Below are 21,001 nucleotides of genomic sequence, written 5' to 3' on the forward strand. Positions count from 1 at the left end.
AGTGAAACAGTAGTGTAATTAGTAATAGAAATGAAACAATCACAAACACCCAGACTTTGAGAAATACACATAAATATATTGTGACGTCACTGGGAATCAAACTCCGAATGAAAGGCCAGCGCCATACGCACTGGACTACGGGGGCTGATAAGCGAATATTTAAACAAGCGGAGATCGGCCAGCTTAGCGTGGATGCGTGCGGAGCTTCGTGCATGCGTATCTATGGTATTGAGTTGAGGCGGCGACCATAGCGCCAGTATTTACTTACAAAATCGCCGCATCTCAATTCTTAATATGTAATTGTCGTATTCTATATCGCTCTAAACCAGTTAATGCGGTCGTCTCAATCCGCGTTTAATAAAATCACGCCTGACAGTTCATATCCCGGGATAATTAACAGTCGGAATTAGGCATTCATAATTTAGCACTTTTTTTATTGATTTTGGTGTTAAGTAATATGTTAGAATAGCCTCTGTTGTTATTCAATGCGTTTTCGCTTGTAGTATGTTTTTGAAATAAATATTAAAAAAATTTAAACTATGAAATAGTCAAAAATCTTTTCATAGATTAAAGAAAATGTAATATGCTAAATTTTAATTATATACACGACACATAAAATAATATGTAATAATAAGTTGGGATGCTTTTACAAATTCACATTTTATAAAGTGTTTCTTAAAAATATATTATACAAAATTATTTACCCATCAAAACCAGCCACCCCCAACCTCCGTCTGGAGGTATCATCTTCCATTCAGGTCTCGGGGGTTCTCCAACTGTGAACCCGGCCCTCGGCGGCTCCTTTTCCATCATCCGTACTGAAAACATCAAAAAAAATAACCATGAACAAAAAATATTGTATTAGATTGATGTAAACGCATTGTGCAATGGCGATTGGAGATAACTACTTTGAATCCTGACGACTACACCAGTCAATTTTCGACTGGACACAGTGGATTCCCTGCCAAGTTCCATGGACATGGACTCATGACCCGATCCACAAAATATCTATGTGGCGGAGAACTACAGGATGCGAAGCACATCTTGAAATGTGTATGGAAAGAGAAAAGCTTCTTAATTTGCTTCAACAAGCTGTTGTCCGTCCAGGTCACCATTTTCTGTAACTCTGTCGAGGCCCACTTAAGCGTGTGGTGACATCAGTGTTGGGTAGCTGCTCCTGAGACATTCACAGGCATAACAAATTGTTGATCCTTTGCATCAAAACTTAGTTCATCGTGATACGCCCAATTAAAAAGGTATAATCTTTGAGTTATTTCCATTCCTAATTGGCCCATACACAGAACATACTAACAAGATGCAAAAGTTAATCGCCATGGAGGAAGGCTTTGAAGACCGATTCGGTTTATGACTTAATAAAACCAAATATATATTACCAATATTGAATGAGCGTCTGGTTTACGTGATAAACTCAAAATATGTATTTATGTGAAATGACATAAGTACAGATACGTTTTTTCTACAGACTAAACTCGCAAAGATACCCCAAATTCTTTATTATCGACTTTCACACAGCACTCCGGTCCTTAACCATTCCAATTTTTATTTTGTTAACCACACGGTGGTACATTACAGGAGTCGTTTTTAAATTAACCACGAGGAAACATGTGTGACCCATCATCCACGGCATGCTGCAGTAGTGAGAGAAAGAGAAAATGTGACTCCCACTCTTTAAACGGAGGCGTAGTTCCCCTTGCCGTCGTGCAGTAAGCTCAAAACGAAAAATTATCATTTTCATGACGAATGAGAAATTAAGCATTTCTTTGTGTTGTAAATCACTGTCAGTTTTGATTCTAGATAGTAGATCACAGCCTACTTGAAGTTGGACATACCCGCTAACGATTGAAATGAAATGGTACTTACAAAACTTATATCAATTAAAAAAAAAATTTATAATCATCCATGCTACTCCAGCTAGTTACTAATCAGAATGGCCGTCAAAAAATTAATCAAGATTTATCATCGCCAGTCTTCTAGTCGTCACACGAATAAACAAAACATTAATGCTCTATCCGCATATATATTATCTTCATTCTTATGAGTTTATGACCACCATTAACAATTGTATTGTAACTACATTGTTGGCAATTGTATTCCATTTGACCCGGGGTCAAGTGCCTTCGTTAAATATCAAATTTCCAAAGTAGTTTTGAATTATTACCCGCTTAAAAATTTAAATAAATTGGCCCTAACTCAATGCGAAGCAGTGTCAACACAACAGAGAGCATTATGATTTATTTTCAACGCCTTTGAGATGTGGTGCTGGACGACGATGCTTCGACTCAGACAAAGCGGGAGCTGAAGGTCAAGGAGTGCCGATGATTTGGAGACATCTAAATTTAGAAATGGTTTGTCAACAGTAAAGGAGTTTTGGTCATTGGGTGTGACAAAATGTACATAGGGCAGACGTCTCATTATTATATAATTTTTAAATTATTAATTATTAATTGAAGACGTTCACAACATGACATTTAGAAACAAAAAAAATATTATTAAAACAGTACCTATTAAGTATATAAAAGTTACAAAATAGTAGAAAAGTGTAAGAACCTATAAAAATATATAAATTAGATACAAGGAAGTATACCGAATGAGCTACGCAGACGAGAATGAGATAAAACAATGCCCACCTATATACTCATCCTCACGCAGATGGAATATGTCAATATCCATAGTGATTTGGTGGAACAGAGTTATTTCCCCCCAAATGGCAGGTTAGTTCTGCACCTTGGGAGAACAAACAACTGATGCTCCCAATTTCTAAGATAGTTATCAGGGATACACAATATATCAATACTACCAAGAATGGCAGAGTTCTCATTTTCACCGCGTATAATACGTGGATTGCTACCTAAGAGGAAACTAGTTAAAAATAGATAATGCAATATGATTATATCTACCTTTCTTGGGATCATTGATTCCGACATCCAACAGTCCCTCAGTCTCCTTTTTGAGCTGGTTGCTCTTCCGGTCCATTTTATCTCCGGAAGCCGCCATCTTGTATGTGCCTGGCGTCACAAAATGGCCGCCGTACGCCCTTCACGAACACACCCTGTTGACAAAGAAGAAATGAATCAAATTATTATTGTGTAAATACAAAAACATGATGTGAGTGTCCGCCACTTGAGTCGTGTCAAATTCAATGTTGTTGATCAAGAGCAAGAACCCAATTGGTTCAAGAAATGACCAACAATTATTATTCGTAAAAAAAATACTTTTAAATGTATAACCTCTACTCTTTACTCTTCCCATAAGCCCTGTGATTAAAGTCATATGCCTTTAGAAGAGAAAATAGTAAATTATGAATTATTATAATCGGTATTAAATGCAGTGACGAGCTTCCTCAACGCGCAGGAGGCGCTCGCTTCACGAGAAAGTTCCGAAAAACATAAACAGAAGCATATCTTTCAGAGTCTGCAGAAAAGCAGAAAAATATACACAGAAGAACATACACAAGGTTTAAGAAGGTAGAATTCTTTATGAAGTACACATAGGTATTGCTTCATATGCTAAATTTTACAGGGGGGCCTCCAAACCTGTCATAAAATGCGAACAGATTTTACACGAAACAAATATGTACGTACGTCGATCTGTCGACGCAAATTAATCAACCAACTTTGCAAAATTATGAAAGTTAATAATTGGCTTAATTTCTATCGCGGGGGGCGTCAAAATCAATGAGCGCCTGAGCCCTCCACATAGGTACCTATTTTATCCGGCACTGTTTAAAATTTAAATGTTACCCACATTGATGACATTACAGAAAGGTTTTCGATCTGGTACTATAATAATTAAAATCTTAACATAACACAACATGGCAGTGTTGCCATATTTTGAAAGTGGAATTATAGTATTTGGGGATAAAATATAGTACGCGTTGTCATCTCTTGAAAATGAAAATTTTCCCAATTTTTCATAGTCGGCTTGTTTTTTTTAGGAAAAATATTTCGTCGCGGGCCGCAGATTTCCAAATTTTCGAAGACCACTCGATTGCGAAATGGCAAATGCAGAATTATAGTACTTTTATATAAAATTATAGTACGATTTTCAAAATTATAGTATTTTGGCCGTACTATACCTATTTTATATCGTACATAGTACGCGGACCAAAATTATAGTACAAATACTATAATTATAGTACGGTTGGCAACACTGCAACATGGTATTTAACGCCCAAGTGAATGTGCGCTTAATTAGTAAACAAACAATATGATTATGCAAATCTATGGACAATGGAAGCTTTGTCCAACCCACAACATCTGTTCGGACATATTTATGCAGAAAGCAACCAACCCACATGACAAGCAAACCGAGATGAATTGACTTTAATTTTTTATAATAATATGTCGGATATTCGTACTACATAAAACACTTGTTCGAGAGTAAATTGGCATAAAACATCGGGCCGATAGGTAGAATACCGGTCAGAACGAATGAAATCTTCACCGTCAGTTCCACAGCGACGTATTTATTATTGAATGAATTAAACCTTGTCTAAACCAAACCATAATAGTTTTTGTATGCTATGAGTGATCCAACAAAAATAGTGCAAACACTGAATTCATTGAATTAAGAATACACAACGCGGCTATAGGCCGACGCCTATAGCGTCGTGGGTCCCAGGTTCGAATTCTGGGTCTGGCAAGTACACATAATATCGTTTTTCAATTTGTGTATGAGTCAGAGTATGGACCTAACAGGTTGAGCAAGAGGCTGACATCCATTTCTCGTAAAAAAAAATGTTAATAGAAACCACCACTCTGTGGAGGCCCATATTATAATCTTATTAGGATCGGACATGGTCGAAAAAAAATAATTGAAGATGGTGATGGTTATTTTTTTAAATTCATCAAGCCCTATCTACGCCAAATGATAATCGATAAAAAATATTCTTCAATCCATAAAATATCAAATAATACATTATTCCCACTAGGAGGGCTATTCTAACATATCACATAACTCAGAAATCGATAAAATATGCTGTATCCTATTCAGATAGTGAATTATCCCGGGATGTGAACCGTCAGGTGTGATGTTATTTTACACGGCCGCTAATGACCGTGTTAACTGTTTTAGATCGAGATAAATAGAATAATCACGAGTTACGACAATACATATTGAGAATTGAGATGAGAGAAAAATAAAATATGTATAATTTGTCATATAAACTTCTTACACGATTAATCTCTCATCACGCGTAAATCGCCTATTTATGACAGCACCTCTTTGGATGCATTTCGAGTCCCGTTGTCGCTCGTAAAGTCAACAATTCGCCCCATTTTTAGGTTTTCGATACATTAATTCTCTCTCGTAGGAACAATAATAATGAGTGTTTTCAGTTGAGTACCGACCTCACTGTCGAACCAATAAGACGCGTCCGTAACTTAAATACTTCTCTACGCACACGCGTTGTGTAAACATAATTTTATACTTTACTTGTCAACAAATCTGTTCATCGTGGTTAATAAAATATTCCACCCAGGAAACTCAGAAATAATGGAAACTTAAATACCTGACGAATGTGGAGTAACAGGCAACCGATATTGAGTGTGGAAGAATATAGGATAAACTCAGATACGTGTCAAGAATACGTCATTCTAAGCTTGTACTTCGTTCTGACAACTGCTCTCGATTTATGCACTGATGCTCATTCAATATTGGTGTATTTGAAGGTTGCAAAACACACTATTGCACGTCTTTAACGTGTGGTTTATTTTTGTAGGACACATTCAGATAGGCTATACTTAGGGTATAGCCTATCTGAATTCTATTTATTAATCTGTTCTGTGATTCCTCCCCTTCTCTCTTGCGATTACCCACCGTATTCTTTTAGAGTAAGGCCCGTTTCAGACGGGACACCGGTGTCGCGCTCGATATAATATAGGAGGCCTTTGTATTAGAATAAAGGGGCCTTTGTATTATGTTTATGAACGCCCCAAAGCTCAGCCAACGCATAATTTCGCGTTATAAATTAGAACATAAAACTGCGGTAATAAAAACAAGTGTATCGGCGGCTTGAGAATGTAGCGGCCGACGGAAAAGTGTACCGGACACACGTTGACTCATTCGTCTGGTGCGTTCATAAACATAATACAAAGGCCCCTTTATTCGAATACAAAGGCCTCCTATATTATATCGAGCGCGACACCGGTGTCCGGTCTGAAATGGGCCTAAGAGGGCGGTTTGTTGACATGCGGCGATATGAAAAGTGTTATTACCAATTGTTGTTAACATGTGTTACTTGTATCCATTGAATTCGTATACCCTAAATTACTTAATTGCGACGCAATTTTTATGGTTTTTTAAAGTTGACACAAATCTACATTTTATAATTTAATCCAATTCTTAAATTTAATCAAAATGGAACATCATGATCTCAAGATAAACGTCGTATCTCAAAATATACATCACACGTATTATTAAAAGCTAATCAATTAGGATTCCATTCGATCCGAATGCATTTCTTTCAACTGTGAATCTGCCTGATGCTTTCGACCAAATTACACTCGGACAAGATGCCTACAACCGTCCGGAAAATTGTACGTATGCAGTTCGCCATATTATCATTCACCGTGAGCTATTATATCGGAATCTGATGGCCGTATAAAGTCACGTCTAAATAAAACACATAAAAACAACCGACATACAATTATATGTATGCTTACATACTGCACTCTGCAATTTAAAAGAGATTTTTATTTAGAGGTATAAATGAGAACTCTGCCATTCTGGGCAGTGTTAACCTGTGTGTCCCTGCTATCTTAGAAATAGAGAGCATCAGTTGTTTATTCTCCCAAGGTGCAGAACCAACCTGCCACTGGTAATGCCAATTGGGAGGGCGATAACTATGTTCAATTGAATTGCTTCGGGTGTTGATATATTCCACTTGCGTGAGGGTGAGTTTAGGTAGAACAAGTCGCCATTTTTCGATTATAATGATAATATGGTCATCTGTGATACGGTGAACTGGACAATTTACATGTAGGTAACCCATTATACATACCAACCTAAGATCACTTTCAATAGAGAATTAAGCATGCAGAACGGTTACAATTTGAATATTATTCGTAGTGCCAATACTAATTAGTAATTACTTATGCAATCAACAAGGCGAACCAACCTCTGTTCAAAGAAGGAAGGGAACATGACTAGATAATGTTCCCGAAGCGACATATAACCGTATCACTGTTGAATCGAGTTACTCATGACCAGATTAACGGAGTAGGTACTATCACCTAGCCCTTAAGGCTTTACCTCAGTTGAGGCATGGTCTAAAAAAATCATGTTTAGGCGATGCGCGGATTGCGGGTCGCGGATGCAAATGACGCACGTTGAACGAAATATTATAATTTATCACATATATCCAACATGCGTCCATTTAATGTTCTGTTTATTGTTCTATTAGTAACAATAATAATATATTCATTGACATGTTTTCTTTTTCATGTAAATGGGTAACCTTTTTAGTAATCTTACACGATTTAAGAATTAATACCCCCGTCGCCATCACGAAACAAATTGACGTCTTGACACCTCGACGTTCCCTCTCCGAATGCCAGCGAGTCCAAAATTTCGTCGCGCCTATAGTTGAAAATTATTTGCCGTTTCACCGATGTATCGTCTTAAGCCAGTGAAATCATTTGGGGGGTGCTTCTCTAGCACGAAGTTTCAGAGACAGATCTTCGTTTGCCATAAATCTTAGGGTTACACGTAAATTGTAGGTAGGTACGTATTACATTTCACTTTAGCACAGTTCGCCGTGAGATTTCTTATCGGAAAGAGATGACCGTATACCTACTATACGGTCACCTCTATAGCACCGAGATGAAAAAATTACGCGTTGTTCATGGAGCATTGCAGACAATAATGTTCCAATTTCATTAGATGCTAACCTAACTTAACCTAATCTAACGTAACAAATAATCCAGTATATCGGCTATTTTCAAAATGTGTTTGCCGCTGGCTTCATGTAAACCGACAAGAACCGTGTTTTATTTCGACATGAATTTTATGTCAGTAGGTAGGTACTATACGACCCAAAGACGTTGGACGGTCTTTAATATAGGTACGACCATATATTTCCGATTCAACATTTTACGATGAAGTGTGATGCGGCGAACTGCATACGTACAAATTTCCAGACACGAAATCTTAGCCAACTCGCACATCTAATAATCCTTGTAGAAATGTCGCATTCATGTTGTATAGTCAACCGCGCATATACAACCTCTCTAAACGTCATAGTCGCCAGCAAAAATTAAACGTCATTGTTACGCCGAATGTGCGAAATTGACTATTACATGAAATGGGCAAAATTTTGACTAATTCATGTAATAGTCAAGTCCGTTTTACTTATTCATGAATTAGGTAAATTATCTGCCGAGTGCGTGAATTCGCCAGGGTATGGAATTCTTAAACTGTCAACATGACAGTAGAAAAAGTAAATTCAATACGGATGGTTTTATTAGTTATAATTCGACATAATATAATATTATTATTATTAGGTTAGGTTAAGTTTTGTAATTCTGAATTCAACTGAATGTCCATTTTGAGGTTAGCTAACAAGTGTCAACAAACTATCAAATCATACTATCACAAACAAACAATCGATCATTGCACGATTGATGCCCAAGCACGAATCAAATCGCGAAAATACCTTTTAATAAAATCCTTCCGTTATCATATTATGATAGTTCTAGATTTTTTTTGGGCACAGTAAATGGATATAAACGTCATTGTAGTTATTGATTGGTATATTTTTATATAATCAATGACATTTGACACATTTGGTTAGTTTGATTAGTTGCAAAAAAACACCACCGGAGCGCGACCATCTATTTTGACCAATGCATGTGCATTTGACACATTTGGTTTAGTTGCAAAAAACACCACTGTAGCGCTACTATCTAATTTGCCCAATGCATGAACTAGGCAGAAAAATTACTGCCGAATTCACGGACTCAGCAGATATTTTGCCTAATTCATGAATAAGGCAACGGGCTTGCATTTTTCATGATTTAGGCAAAATTTTGCCCATTTCATGTAATAGTCAATTTCGCACATTCGGCGTAACATATACACGGATATTTTTCAATCTCTTGGTAGGTGGGAGATACGGAGACTTGAATTCAATGACATTAATATGGACGAAGCATCTGGAAAAAATGACACTCACTTTTTTGTCGGGTCTGCCGAATGGCATAATCTGTTCGAACGCCATTTACAATAAAGGTGATATTTCTATAAATTTCCGATCCTTTTTGTCGGGTAAGCCGAATGGTTCGGTTCGAACGGGTTCGCTGAAATGAACATTGATACTATGTACAATGTTCTAACGCCATTACAATAAAGGTGATATTGCTATAAATTCCCGATGCGTGATATCGCATAATGGAAATTGCGTGACGTCTACCTATGCACGTGCGAATGTCGCTATGCACGAATTTACTTGCTACATGGGCCCCACATCCTGAAGCGTGCCCCCAGGCTAGGATCTTTGGCGGGCCCCCCTACCATTCGCTAAGGATAAAGGGACTGTGATGTGTGACGCGGTAAAATTAATGTGTATATTTAGTGTTTTTTTGTATCTTTTAATATATGCATTTGAATTGTGGAGTTGCCGAGTATCGATACATAATTAAAACTTGTATCGTACAAGCATATAAATTTAAATAACAACATTATCCAAGGAAAATAGCGCCGCAGGCCACTTTTTTTTTAATATGAGAGCAAATTTGTGATGTGTTTATCTCATTTATCTGATCGAGTCGCCACGCCGAGCCTCTCCTGAGTCCGGGCCCCCAGACTAGAGCCCTGTCAGCCCCCCCCCCCCCCCCCTTGTGGGGGCCATGACTTGCTAGGTACTGTATTGAGTGCGTTGTCCATTAATAATGTCATTGTTTGAATTAGAAAAGACGACGAGCGACATGCGGCGCGAATCGTCTGAAAAGGACAGGGACATCAGATTTTTTTTTAGTACTTACTAAAATATCGCATTCCAAGAGTGTGCGAAGGTCCATTTTGTAACGTGTGCTTTGTGAATACTAATTAAGTCGCATCGACAATAAATATTCGACGTGTGGCAGTTGGGACGAGTTTAGATATTGTGCGAGCCGGCTTATACCTACATAATATGAAAAAAATTGTGAAAGGTCAGTTCAACATTGAAAAAGAAATGTTGAAACAAGTTTTATAGAATAAGTCCACGCGGACCATTGGATTAAAACATATTTCAAATAGAAGGTTACATAATATTATTTTGTTTTGTATATTATATACAATTACATAAGTAATTAGAATCATTTATTTTTGTAAGTTTTTCTTTCTCCCATGGGCATTTTACCACGTTTTTATTAGCTCGTATTCTTGTTTGTCAGGTACAGATTTTTTCTTTTTTGTCCAAATTTTTTAACTGACTTCCCGACTAGCTAGACATTGGAAACTTTTAGAATACATCAGAACACGACGACAATGCAGTCTTTTAATACTTTTGGCCATCTTGAATCAGAATCAGAATTGAATTTATTTTCAGTTAATTCTGTTTTGTATGTTTTGGAAAAAAATCGTTAAAAGTAATATTTACCACTCACTATTATTGGTTGCTAAGGGGGTCCTAGCAACTAAATTATTAATATATACGTGCGTTACTATGGAAATCAATATGAAATGTCAAAATGACATTTCTGAATTCTATAATATTTATTCAGTATTTCTATCAAGTAGGTACAATAAAAAGTTGTTATTAATAGATAGAATTTTCAAGTTTATGATTCACCAGAAAATTTAAAAACGTGGTAGGCATATAAAAAGTTCTTTTTATCTTGTAATTATTAAATTGTATCACTATAAACACAAAGCACAGTTGAGTACGTGGCGACCTGTCTTGGATATCTGCTCCTGAGACATTTCCAAACGTAAATAACTGCCGATGCTTCACAACTAGACGTAAGGTCTCGTAATACGCTCGATCAAGACCGAGTGTGCTGCGGAAAGGGTTGGTTCGGAAGCAGTGATGTCCCTAGACAAAGTGCCAACCTTAAGTAGACTTAGAATGCCGTCCCCTTTCATTGTTAGTCTCACATTGTATACAAAATTGTTAGGTTAGGTCCATACCAACGTATTTTACTATCTTAAAATACCGGCAAGTTTTCCAGTCGATAGTAGTAATATCTACTAACAAACGATGCAGAAGAGTGGTTTGAATCTTTGCTTACTTGACTGCATCAAAAGTTTTTCGAAAAAAGTCAATAGATGGCTGAAAATATTAGATTAATTACGGCCCGGAAAAACCGGAAATTTCCGGGTCCGGTATTAAAAGGAATAAACATTAATCACGGAAATTTCCGGGTCCGGTATGATAAGTGAAATATCACAACATTTACTGATGATCAGAGCATTTCTATGAAACCTCCTCTCGAACAGCAGTATTAAGGTCTGAGGTAATGTCAAGTTTGGAGGCCCCCTTCTGATTTCTGTAAAATAAAATATCGGTAATTTATAACGAAGTGGCCGCATGGTCTGCTGCGTGTGCAACCGCCACTGCTTTCAAAAGTTGTAATCATCGTATTAGTTTCTTGGTTTGGCGCCGTTTACAATTTGCCACCCCTGAGCAACAGATGACCTGCCCACCCCCATCACTGTTTGGAGGGTCCATGTTTGTGTTGTCGCGAAGACTATGTTCAAATTTAAGTGACTCGTTTCCCATGACTAAACCAGATGGCAGTGAAGACGTTTCCTGAAGGCAACCATGACCATATTAAGTTGTTATATTGGCTGGTGAGTAAATTCATAAACATTGATAATTCCTCATATCCAACACGGGCCATGTGTTAGCACAAAGTATAAAAAATAATCATATCGCTAATTAGGCATAATTCAAATTGTACAACGATGACGATTAGCCGAGTGATGAGAATTGGGCCGTGGACATCTGGTCGTTTTTTTTTTGGTAGAGTCAACACAGCAACAATGAATATAAGACTATACGCGAGATATCGTGTCCGGAATATTGTACGTAATGCAGTTCGCCGTATCACATGCAGTGACGTCCCTAGACAAAATGCCGCCACATTTTTTTTATCATCCTTGCACGACTCCAACATCTAATAAATGTGTTGTATGGATAGGTACATTACTAACAAAATATATACCATTAAATCTAATTTAAATGCCATCTCTACTTCGATGGAAAATACTGCGAGTCCACGGTTTCAGATACATTTAAAAATACTCCTGACAACTTTCGAAACTCGCAAGTGACTGGTAAAAATATTTGGAAAAATTCATTACGTTAGTATGTACCTACCTACAATACAAATGTAATTCGCAAATCTTCACGTGACGTCACGTCCAAGTACAACGGAAGTAAACTAGACATCGCAACAAAAAATACAGTCCTATTAAACCTTTCATGTAAATTAATACATTTTGTTTCCAACCAGTGAGCTGAACTTTTTAATTGAAAGATATAAGTCTACGTATCTATTTTTATAAACTATTCTTCTCGAATTTCCGCCCTTCGAGTAACTGCCGCCCCCAAGCGACGCACAATCTGCCTACCCCCGCGGGACGTCAGTGATCACATGTCACCGCGAGATGTTGCACAGGAAACCACCCCCCCCCCAGAGGAAATAATCCAGATCATGGTCCGGTAACGATTTGACTCCATTGACCGTAACGCGAGCTCCTGTCTCATTTTTGAAGAAATAAGGTCCGATGATGCCACCGGCATGTAAACCGCATCAAACGGTGCATTCTTGTGGAAGTAATGGAGTTTGTAGGGTTTCTTCTGAATTGGTCTTGCTCATGCTTATTAACAAACTCGTTAAGCCGAAAATGAGCTTCATCATAGAACACAATTTTGCGGTAGGTTCAACAACATCTATAAGTTGCGACCGATTTTCAAAGTAAATTTGGTAGCGTTGACTATACTGATTATAAATGTCAAAGAGTGAGCGCAGTATCACAGCTCAGTTTAATAATTAACCTTTTTCTTTTAATCAAGTTCTATCTAGGCAAAAAATACCCATTATTTATAACAATTAACTTACTGTCAACACACCTAGTATCCATGGAATATTAGGGAACATGCTGCTCCTGTTTTATTACGTGTCAATTGATTTTAAATCGTCACATTTACACTTTTTCGGTTATAATATTATTCAGGGGCGCGCCAAGCGGGGGTGTTATGGTTGCGAAACACCCGGGCGGCAAAAGTCCCACCAACCAGTCAATTAATTGAGTCATAAATGTGCAATATTCGAAGAAAAAAACAATTTGTCTCATTCGTTTCACTTAAATATACCTACCTAGTAAAAAAAACTCGACCGCGACGCAATTTTTTTCCATGCCATAAAAGATTATTTCATAAATTAGAGCTTCCGTGCTACATCGGTACCTATATATAAACCATTCTAAGTCGCTATGCATTATTAGAATGATAATAGATAACATGTGTCAAAATTTTTGTTACAATTATTTTGACGATTGCATTTTCGGGCTGGCACTCGTCCGGCAAAAACCCATAGCGCGTCTCTGATATTATCATCTCTGGTCAAGCCTAAATAAATAAACATACGTTAGGAATTCGGGGACATAGCTCAACCCGTTGTAAATATCATGGCACCCACAAGGGGAGGGCTGACAGGGCTCTAGTCTGGGGGCCCGGCGTGGTAGGTCAACCAGATAAGTGTGATAAACACATGTTGATTATGCTTTTAACGTGTAGTTATGCGATGCAATTTTTGATCTGTGTCGATTCTCGACAATTCAATAATTCAAGTGGATGTATTAAAAAAATACTAAAAATCACTAAAATATATTAAACTCTTAATTTGACCTCGAACACCATTTTGAAAAAGCATAAGTGCTGCCTTTAATCTTAGTGATAGGTAACCAAAGATCCTGGCCTGGGGGCCATGGTGAATATACTTTGTACAGGTGAAACCACTTCAAGATCCACAACGCTAGCCAGAACAATAAACAAAACTTTATTGATTTCGACCAAATCTTTATAGGTACATAAATTACTCATCCAAAAGTATTTTTTGTCACTGCGGCAAAATGTTGTGAACTAGGGATTGCAATACCGAATGAATATATTATCATTATCAATACCGGTATTTTGGTATTTATTATTTAATACCGGTATTCGTCAAACAATATTATAGTAAAGTACCTATCAATAAAATACAGCTATCAAAATCTATTAAAAACACTATTTTATAGCAACATAAAGTACCTACACACCGACGGCCCCAGGAAAAACCATGATAAGTCTAAAATCATAAATGTTCAGGAGAGCGAAAAAACTAAAATATTTACGCTATTAAATTCATCATATAAAATGAGTAAGTTTTTTCTTATCTTATTTAAGTAAATCAGATAGACCATTTTATGGTCTATATTCCTATCAAAATTTAATGATGTTTCATTAATTAACAGCTGAGATAATGTCCAAAAATCGTTTTTATTTGGAATAATATTACGCACTTTATATTTTGACTCGATTCAACATGCTTTTGCGCGGACGAAATAGATTACTGACTCCGCATAACACATTCATATTCTGAGATAGAAACCTTATTTTACGTCGCATTTTTCTTACTCCATACGATTTTATTAATTACAACTATAGTTATAACGCTCTTTTACGGAAAAATTGACATTGCGCAATATTTAACTCGAAACAGTACAGCGTGTCTATAAAATCTTAACAAGGGATATAGGGACATATTGATATATATATATTTTTATACGGAGTTTTTATAATTTAAATGTATTTAAGTATGACTTTTTATGTTTTTTTGCAAATTATTATTGATATTTTTATAAATAATCAGAATATGTACATTACGAAATAATAAACATTCAGGAAAAATGTTTATAATGGAATAATAAAGAAGTTATGAGGAAATTAGTACATAACACTACTTAATACACCATCAATAAAATATCTATTTTTTATACCTACTTCGTAACAAATTTTTCATTAAAAATATAGAATAGATAGAAAAAACAATGTAATGTTAATGGTCATGTATATCGCTAGAACAATTTTAATTTAATTAATATTCAGTACAATTATCGAAACCAGAGAGATAATATATTTCATTAAATAAATCATTATAAGTTCGTTAATGGTTTACATAAAGGATATACTGAGTGAATTAAATTAGTAATTATCACTTTAGAACACACATAATTATTATTGTTCAATACAAAAATATTAAATAACTAGTGGAATATAATATTATACATAACAATTTGGCAAAAATGTACCTACCAAAGCATCGAAATGTTGGAAAAAATATATTTAAGTAGGTTTATTAGTTTCACAAATTTTAATACTAATAAACCTAAGGAAAGTGTTATTTATAACCTAATAATTATTATTTAAAGACAGCTGAATTCACTTTTGTTATCAAATGAGATGGCATTATTAAAATGTTCATCAGCAGAAGTTAAATTCATATAAAATTTATACTAGGCTTGTATTACATACACATTCTATAATCACGATTAGGTAATTACCTATCTAAAATAACATTGATACAACATTATGTAGTTCTGCTGTAGCAAGAGTGATAAGTGATAACCTTTTCAGGGTACCTACCTTCTATTCACTTTTTTCAATTCAATTTTTGCAACATAATATCTTTCTGTAATTGATCTTGTAAAATTGTAATTAAAAGCTTATAAATACTGATACAGTGATCATATTAACTTTCGTTTTGTTTTTCTAATGTTTATTGTTGATATGAGTTTAATTATCGATTAGTAAACATAGTTGAATTATATTTAATTGTCAACATAAATCATGCAACATCAGTATAAGTACGTCTTAATTGAACTCAGTTATGTTAATTAATACGAGGTGTCATGATTGCAATAATTTATTTGGAAAGATAAAATAAATATGTGCCTCCCCAACATTGTAATATTTAGTTTAAAATTTAAATAATCGTGGTACGAATCTGCATTTTTCTAAACGGTTGGCTTTTAACTAGTATTTTCTTTAAATGATACATTATATTGTTATCTAATCTAATCAATTACGTAGAGTTTTATTAAATACTTTCTCAAAAAAACATAGTTTAATATCAATTATCATTCATAGCACTTTATATAACTTACTATTTTGATCGATCTATATAACTCCGACCGATTTAACTTAGATAAAAAATAGTAATTACTATTTATGCTAGTTTTCATATTTTAAAACAATCATATTCAATAAATTAATACGAGGTAAGTATATATGAGAGTAGGTACTAGATTTTTCAAAACCAATTGATATTTTGTTTGATATTATACCTACCGGGGATACCACAATATGTTAATCCCATCTCATACATATTATTTACCTAGATTCTAGACAACAATAAATGATTCATAAACTGACTATTATACACGTTTTTCGGTAAAATTCTATTGAAAATAATAGATAAAATAAGTTTTCAAAAAACCCGGCTAATCTTTTCTTTTAGGTGACCGACATGTAATAATAATTTATAATCCACAGAGCTCGTTTTCGAGAAACATTCAATGTACAAAGTAATAATAATATATACCCTTTTATATTATTGCAAAAATAAAATTAACACGTCGGACGTATTTAAGTTTTACAATGAGCTTAAGTTGGTCCCAATGTGTACAAATCAATTAGTAAGCCTTTCGGAAATTCTCACCATTTGAAAGAGTAATAAAAATGATTTTTTTCACTTTCTTAAGTCATAAATATTATTCCGTAATTAGTAAGAATTTTACTAAGAGAATAATAAAATAAACTCTCTTGTATTTGCTAGCTAGATAAGTCCTTCCTTTTACATAATAAAATATTTTGTAATTTAAACATGCAAATACTGCCTAGTTGTTATTATCGATGTACAAGACTAATTTAATCAAAATGTGTCATACTGTACCGAAAATAAAATAATTTTTTGAAGTTAAAACATAATATTATAGGTATAAGCATCGGCCTATAACATCGTGGGTTCCGAGGTTGAATCATGGGTCTGAAAAATAGATACAAATTGTTTTTCAATATGTGGTCGGAGTCAGAGTACGTACCTAATAGGTTGAGCAAGTGGCTGACATCCATTTCTCGTAAAAACAAAACCTGCTCTCCAATCTGTGGGGGGCCTCATTATGATCGGACATGATCGGATATTTTAGGTGGGTACATTTTTAATTGCAAAACAATTTGTTTTCTAGTGATAGGTAATAATATTTAATTAAAATATGTCGTTTTCTGCTGGGTATTTATTTAAATTAAGTTTATTTATAATTACATACTTTTTTTACTCATCTAAATAATTGAAACAGTGAATTATTATAATGATATATCCATATCGTTTTCTATTGGATATTTGTTTAATATCAAATAATATAACAATTTCAAACTTAAACATTACCTACAACATTGTTTTTTGGGTATCTAAGTAGAAGAGTAATTACCCGAAAATAGTCGAAGAAAGCTTGTGGAGGTCTTTATTTTGCGGTGGATTGAAATTGGCTGATGAATCAATATAATGAATAATCAATATTTAAACATTATTACTGTGTCCTAGTATAGTAAAAGTACCTACCTATATTAATACAAAATAATTCTTTTCTATTTTGTTTGTTTTATATTCAATAATATAATATTTTGATAATAAAACACTAGTACTAGTGACGAGTGAGTAGCTTTTTAACTAAAACTGCATTTACCTACTGCAAATTCCAATATTTTCCGAAGATAAACCAATATATTTTTCAAAACTAATGTGATACGTCAATATAAACCATGCCGTATATTAGGATCTCCGTTAAAGACTGTTATTGCAAGTATAACAACCTTCTTACTCGTAAAATAAAACGCAGTACCTTAGACAATAGATACAGATAGACGCTTCACATTGCCTTGGTACGTGAAGCTGCTTGCCGTGTGTTTGGTTGTGTGAGTGAGTGGACATATACGAATACAAACGTTCGAGACCATAGGCGTGCGGGAGAAACGGAATATTATTAATATTCATTGATGTTCATTGGTGGATATCTTCAATATAATAAATACAGAAACTTCAAAATGTATTATTATTTAATTATCATAATAATATGGTACTTACATTAAAATTAACAAAGTAAATAACTAAGTAGGTACATGAGTATAATCAATATTAAACTGACAAATTATCATATTAATTTACAAGTATCAATAATTCAAAGGTATGAAATCACATCATCTAAAAATATATACCTACAGAGTATATAAATAGACATGCACAATAGCGAATCGAATACAAAATATGGATCAAAGAAAATCACTTTGAAAAACTCAGATTATTAAAACACAAGTTGAAGGACGTGCAAAAAAAACCTATACAAATTATAATATTTGGATTATATAGAACAGGTCTGGGCAAGCGGCCCGCCAAGTTTTTCTGCGGGACCGGCGAGTTTTAATCGTATTTTTGAAAAAAAATACTTTTTTCTACATTTAACGCTTTGTTAAAAATAAAATTTTATAAATACATAATGAATCATGCCAGTAGGTATGTTTTATCTATTTTTGTATTTTCGTTCAAGCGGTTGCCACATTTAACTGGTATTTTATTGTAATTCGTTTAAATTATATATTATGGAACCTCTTTGTTCAAATTACTTACCCTCAAAAAATGTTTCAATCCTTCAAATTGCGTGGGCAATGCGTCATACGTTAAGCATACCCTTTTTTTCGTTCTTTTAAGATATGCCGCTTCGAAATGTTTTTATTAATACAACTACTTAACAAATACAACTACTGGAAGTCGGAGCCCAGCTGGAAGGATTGACACGATGTATTTGATTTATCCAATTCTGCCTTTTTGGTTAATATTTTGGGAATCTGTAATCCATTAGGGAGCAACATTACAATAACATTCATAAACCAATTACATTTAGGAAATCACGAAGCAAAAATGTTCACAAACAGGGCACTAAATCGATTATTCCTCGGGAGTTTTTCAACATGTATACTAAATTCCATTTCTTTAGCAAAACAATAAAATGATTGCCTACTATAGGTAATCTTTACTAATATTTTTTTTCAGTTTTTTGTTACTTCAATTTTAACCACATACCCAGTTTTTGCGGACGCCTATGAATAATCATTTCGCTAGTGCTCGCCCAAAGTGCTCGCACTAGACGTTCAGCATTAAAATATAATTTTCTATTTTTTTACATTATATAGTATTGTTAAGCGGTGAAAATGCAACCATTCGATAAAGATATGCATAATTAAAGTTATTTCGAAAAAAACACTAGGTCACTTGATATTAAAATATATAATAATATACAAATAAATTATCACGAACATGTATCAACTTACCTATGAAACGTAATACCATCTTCTTGCTTATCAGTACGGCTACCACACTTTAAGACAACACACAAAACCATCTTTTCTACTTAATTAACCAAAAATATTTACCACTGACTTTATGTTTACCACAAAAAAATGCAATTGTAGCAACACGATCTCGCGGTTATGGATGCTTTCTGAAGCGTTTCACCACGATTTGCCAGCGACATTGTTGGAAACTAACCAACACATGTGTAGACCTTTTATCTTACTCTAGCGCGTGTCTCAGAGATCGTAAGGGTGCCGAATACTTTCTCACTCGCACTCATGCATCGTTTTTGTTCAGGCCTTGCGCAGTACACTTTTTTATTGATATATGACTATACTCCTCGGATATTTATGTGAACACAAATTTGTTCGATGCGATATGTAGATATAGAGCACCATTGTCGAAAACCTAACTTTGTCAATTTTTATGCTAGAGACCTGAAATTTTTACAGGACATGCACAAAAAATATGATATTATAAATAGCTAATAAAACTTAAAACGCTATTTTCAGACTTATCATGGTTTTTCTAGGGCACGTCGACACGTTTATTATGTTGACTTTTATAAACATGTATAGGTAGATCATAAAATTTTAGAACTGATAATTTTTACAAATAATACTAAATCCGGGTACAGGAAAATCTCTCTCAAATTCAAAGTTTGTTGGGTGTACCTACTATCAACGTTGGATCAATAGTTATAGAATAATTGGAAATATTTGCCATGAATGATGTCTTTTTTGAAATATTATGTTAATTCATCGCGACAATTATTATATAAGTACTAGTGAGTACCCGGCATGCGTTGCAATGCCACCCACAGAAAGAAAGTGTTTGTGTTTTTATTCTGTTTATTGAAGTGCTTATGGATACACAATATTTTTTGTTATTCCGTCTGGTGCGTACACGAATAAATCATAACCATACAGCAGGCTGTCTTTTCCAAATTTGGTATAGGAACGCATATGAATAAAAAATAGATAGAATAGAAGGAGTAGCAGATGGTTGTACTAATTCAGAAACCTTCATGGGTGTGCCGCACAACAACTCACCAAAGTTTCATCGCAATCGGATGAATGGTATAGGAACGCATACGGGACAAACAAACAAACAAACAAACAAACATCAATTTATATATATATAGATATTTGACGGATTTTTTTATTGTTAATTAACTTATGTTGGTTTCAGTTAATATATTTGTGTTTTGGCAGCATTAATCTTATACACTAAATTTAAAATATACAATAGTAGTAAGTAATGAAAAATAACATTAAATTCATTTTCAAAAAACATAAACCTGCATGCTTTCTTAATACCGAAAATACGGTTATTTTGGATTTTTAAAACCGGTATTTCGGTATTTATAAATAATTTAATACCGGTATTGCAATCCCTATTGTGAACTGACTCCACGCGCTTTGTTACAGAGCCAAATAACAATAAGTATTATAGTTATTTGGATCTCATCCAAACAATATAATTATTATTATTCAAAGTCAGAAGATTGCTGTGTTGTGCACACAATTCGACAAAAAATTGACCGCAGACTTCGCTAAGAACAGGGTGTGGTCAACCCTGTTAGACCGCATTTTAACCTTCGATCAGAA

The 21,001-nt window shown here is 34.6% G+C and overlaps 1 protein-coding gene across 4 annotated transcripts in view; it reads right to left on the reverse strand.

Annotated features, from left to right (window-relative positions):
• The window catches only part of hrm (solute carrier family 16 member hermes), a 71,096-nt gene that overhangs the window by 9,910 nt on the left and 40,185 nt on the right, over positions 1–21,001 (reverse strand). For all 4 annotated transcript variants that reach the window (XM_085940540.1, XM_085940542.1, XM_085940543.1 and 1 more), the window contains exons 3-4: positions 2,919–3,070; positions 705–818 (exon numbers count right to left, since the gene is read on the reverse strand). In XM_085940540.1, the coding sequence (XP_085796666.1) occupies positions 705–818; positions 2,919–3,015 (211 nt within the window). In that variant the 5' untranslated portion in view covers positions 3,016–3,070. The remainder of the gene's footprint in view (positions 1–704; positions 819–2,918; positions 3,071–21,001) is intronic.

This window comes from Rhyacophila brunnea, unplaced genomic scaffold, assembly GCF_057557595.1.
Source record: "Rhyacophila brunnea isolate RB1 unplaced genomic scaffold, BYU_Rbru_1.0 scaffold_13, whole genome shotgun sequence".
Classification (NCBI taxonomy): domain Eukaryota; kingdom Metazoa; phylum Arthropoda; class Insecta; order Trichoptera; family Rhyacophilidae; genus Rhyacophila; species Rhyacophila brunnea.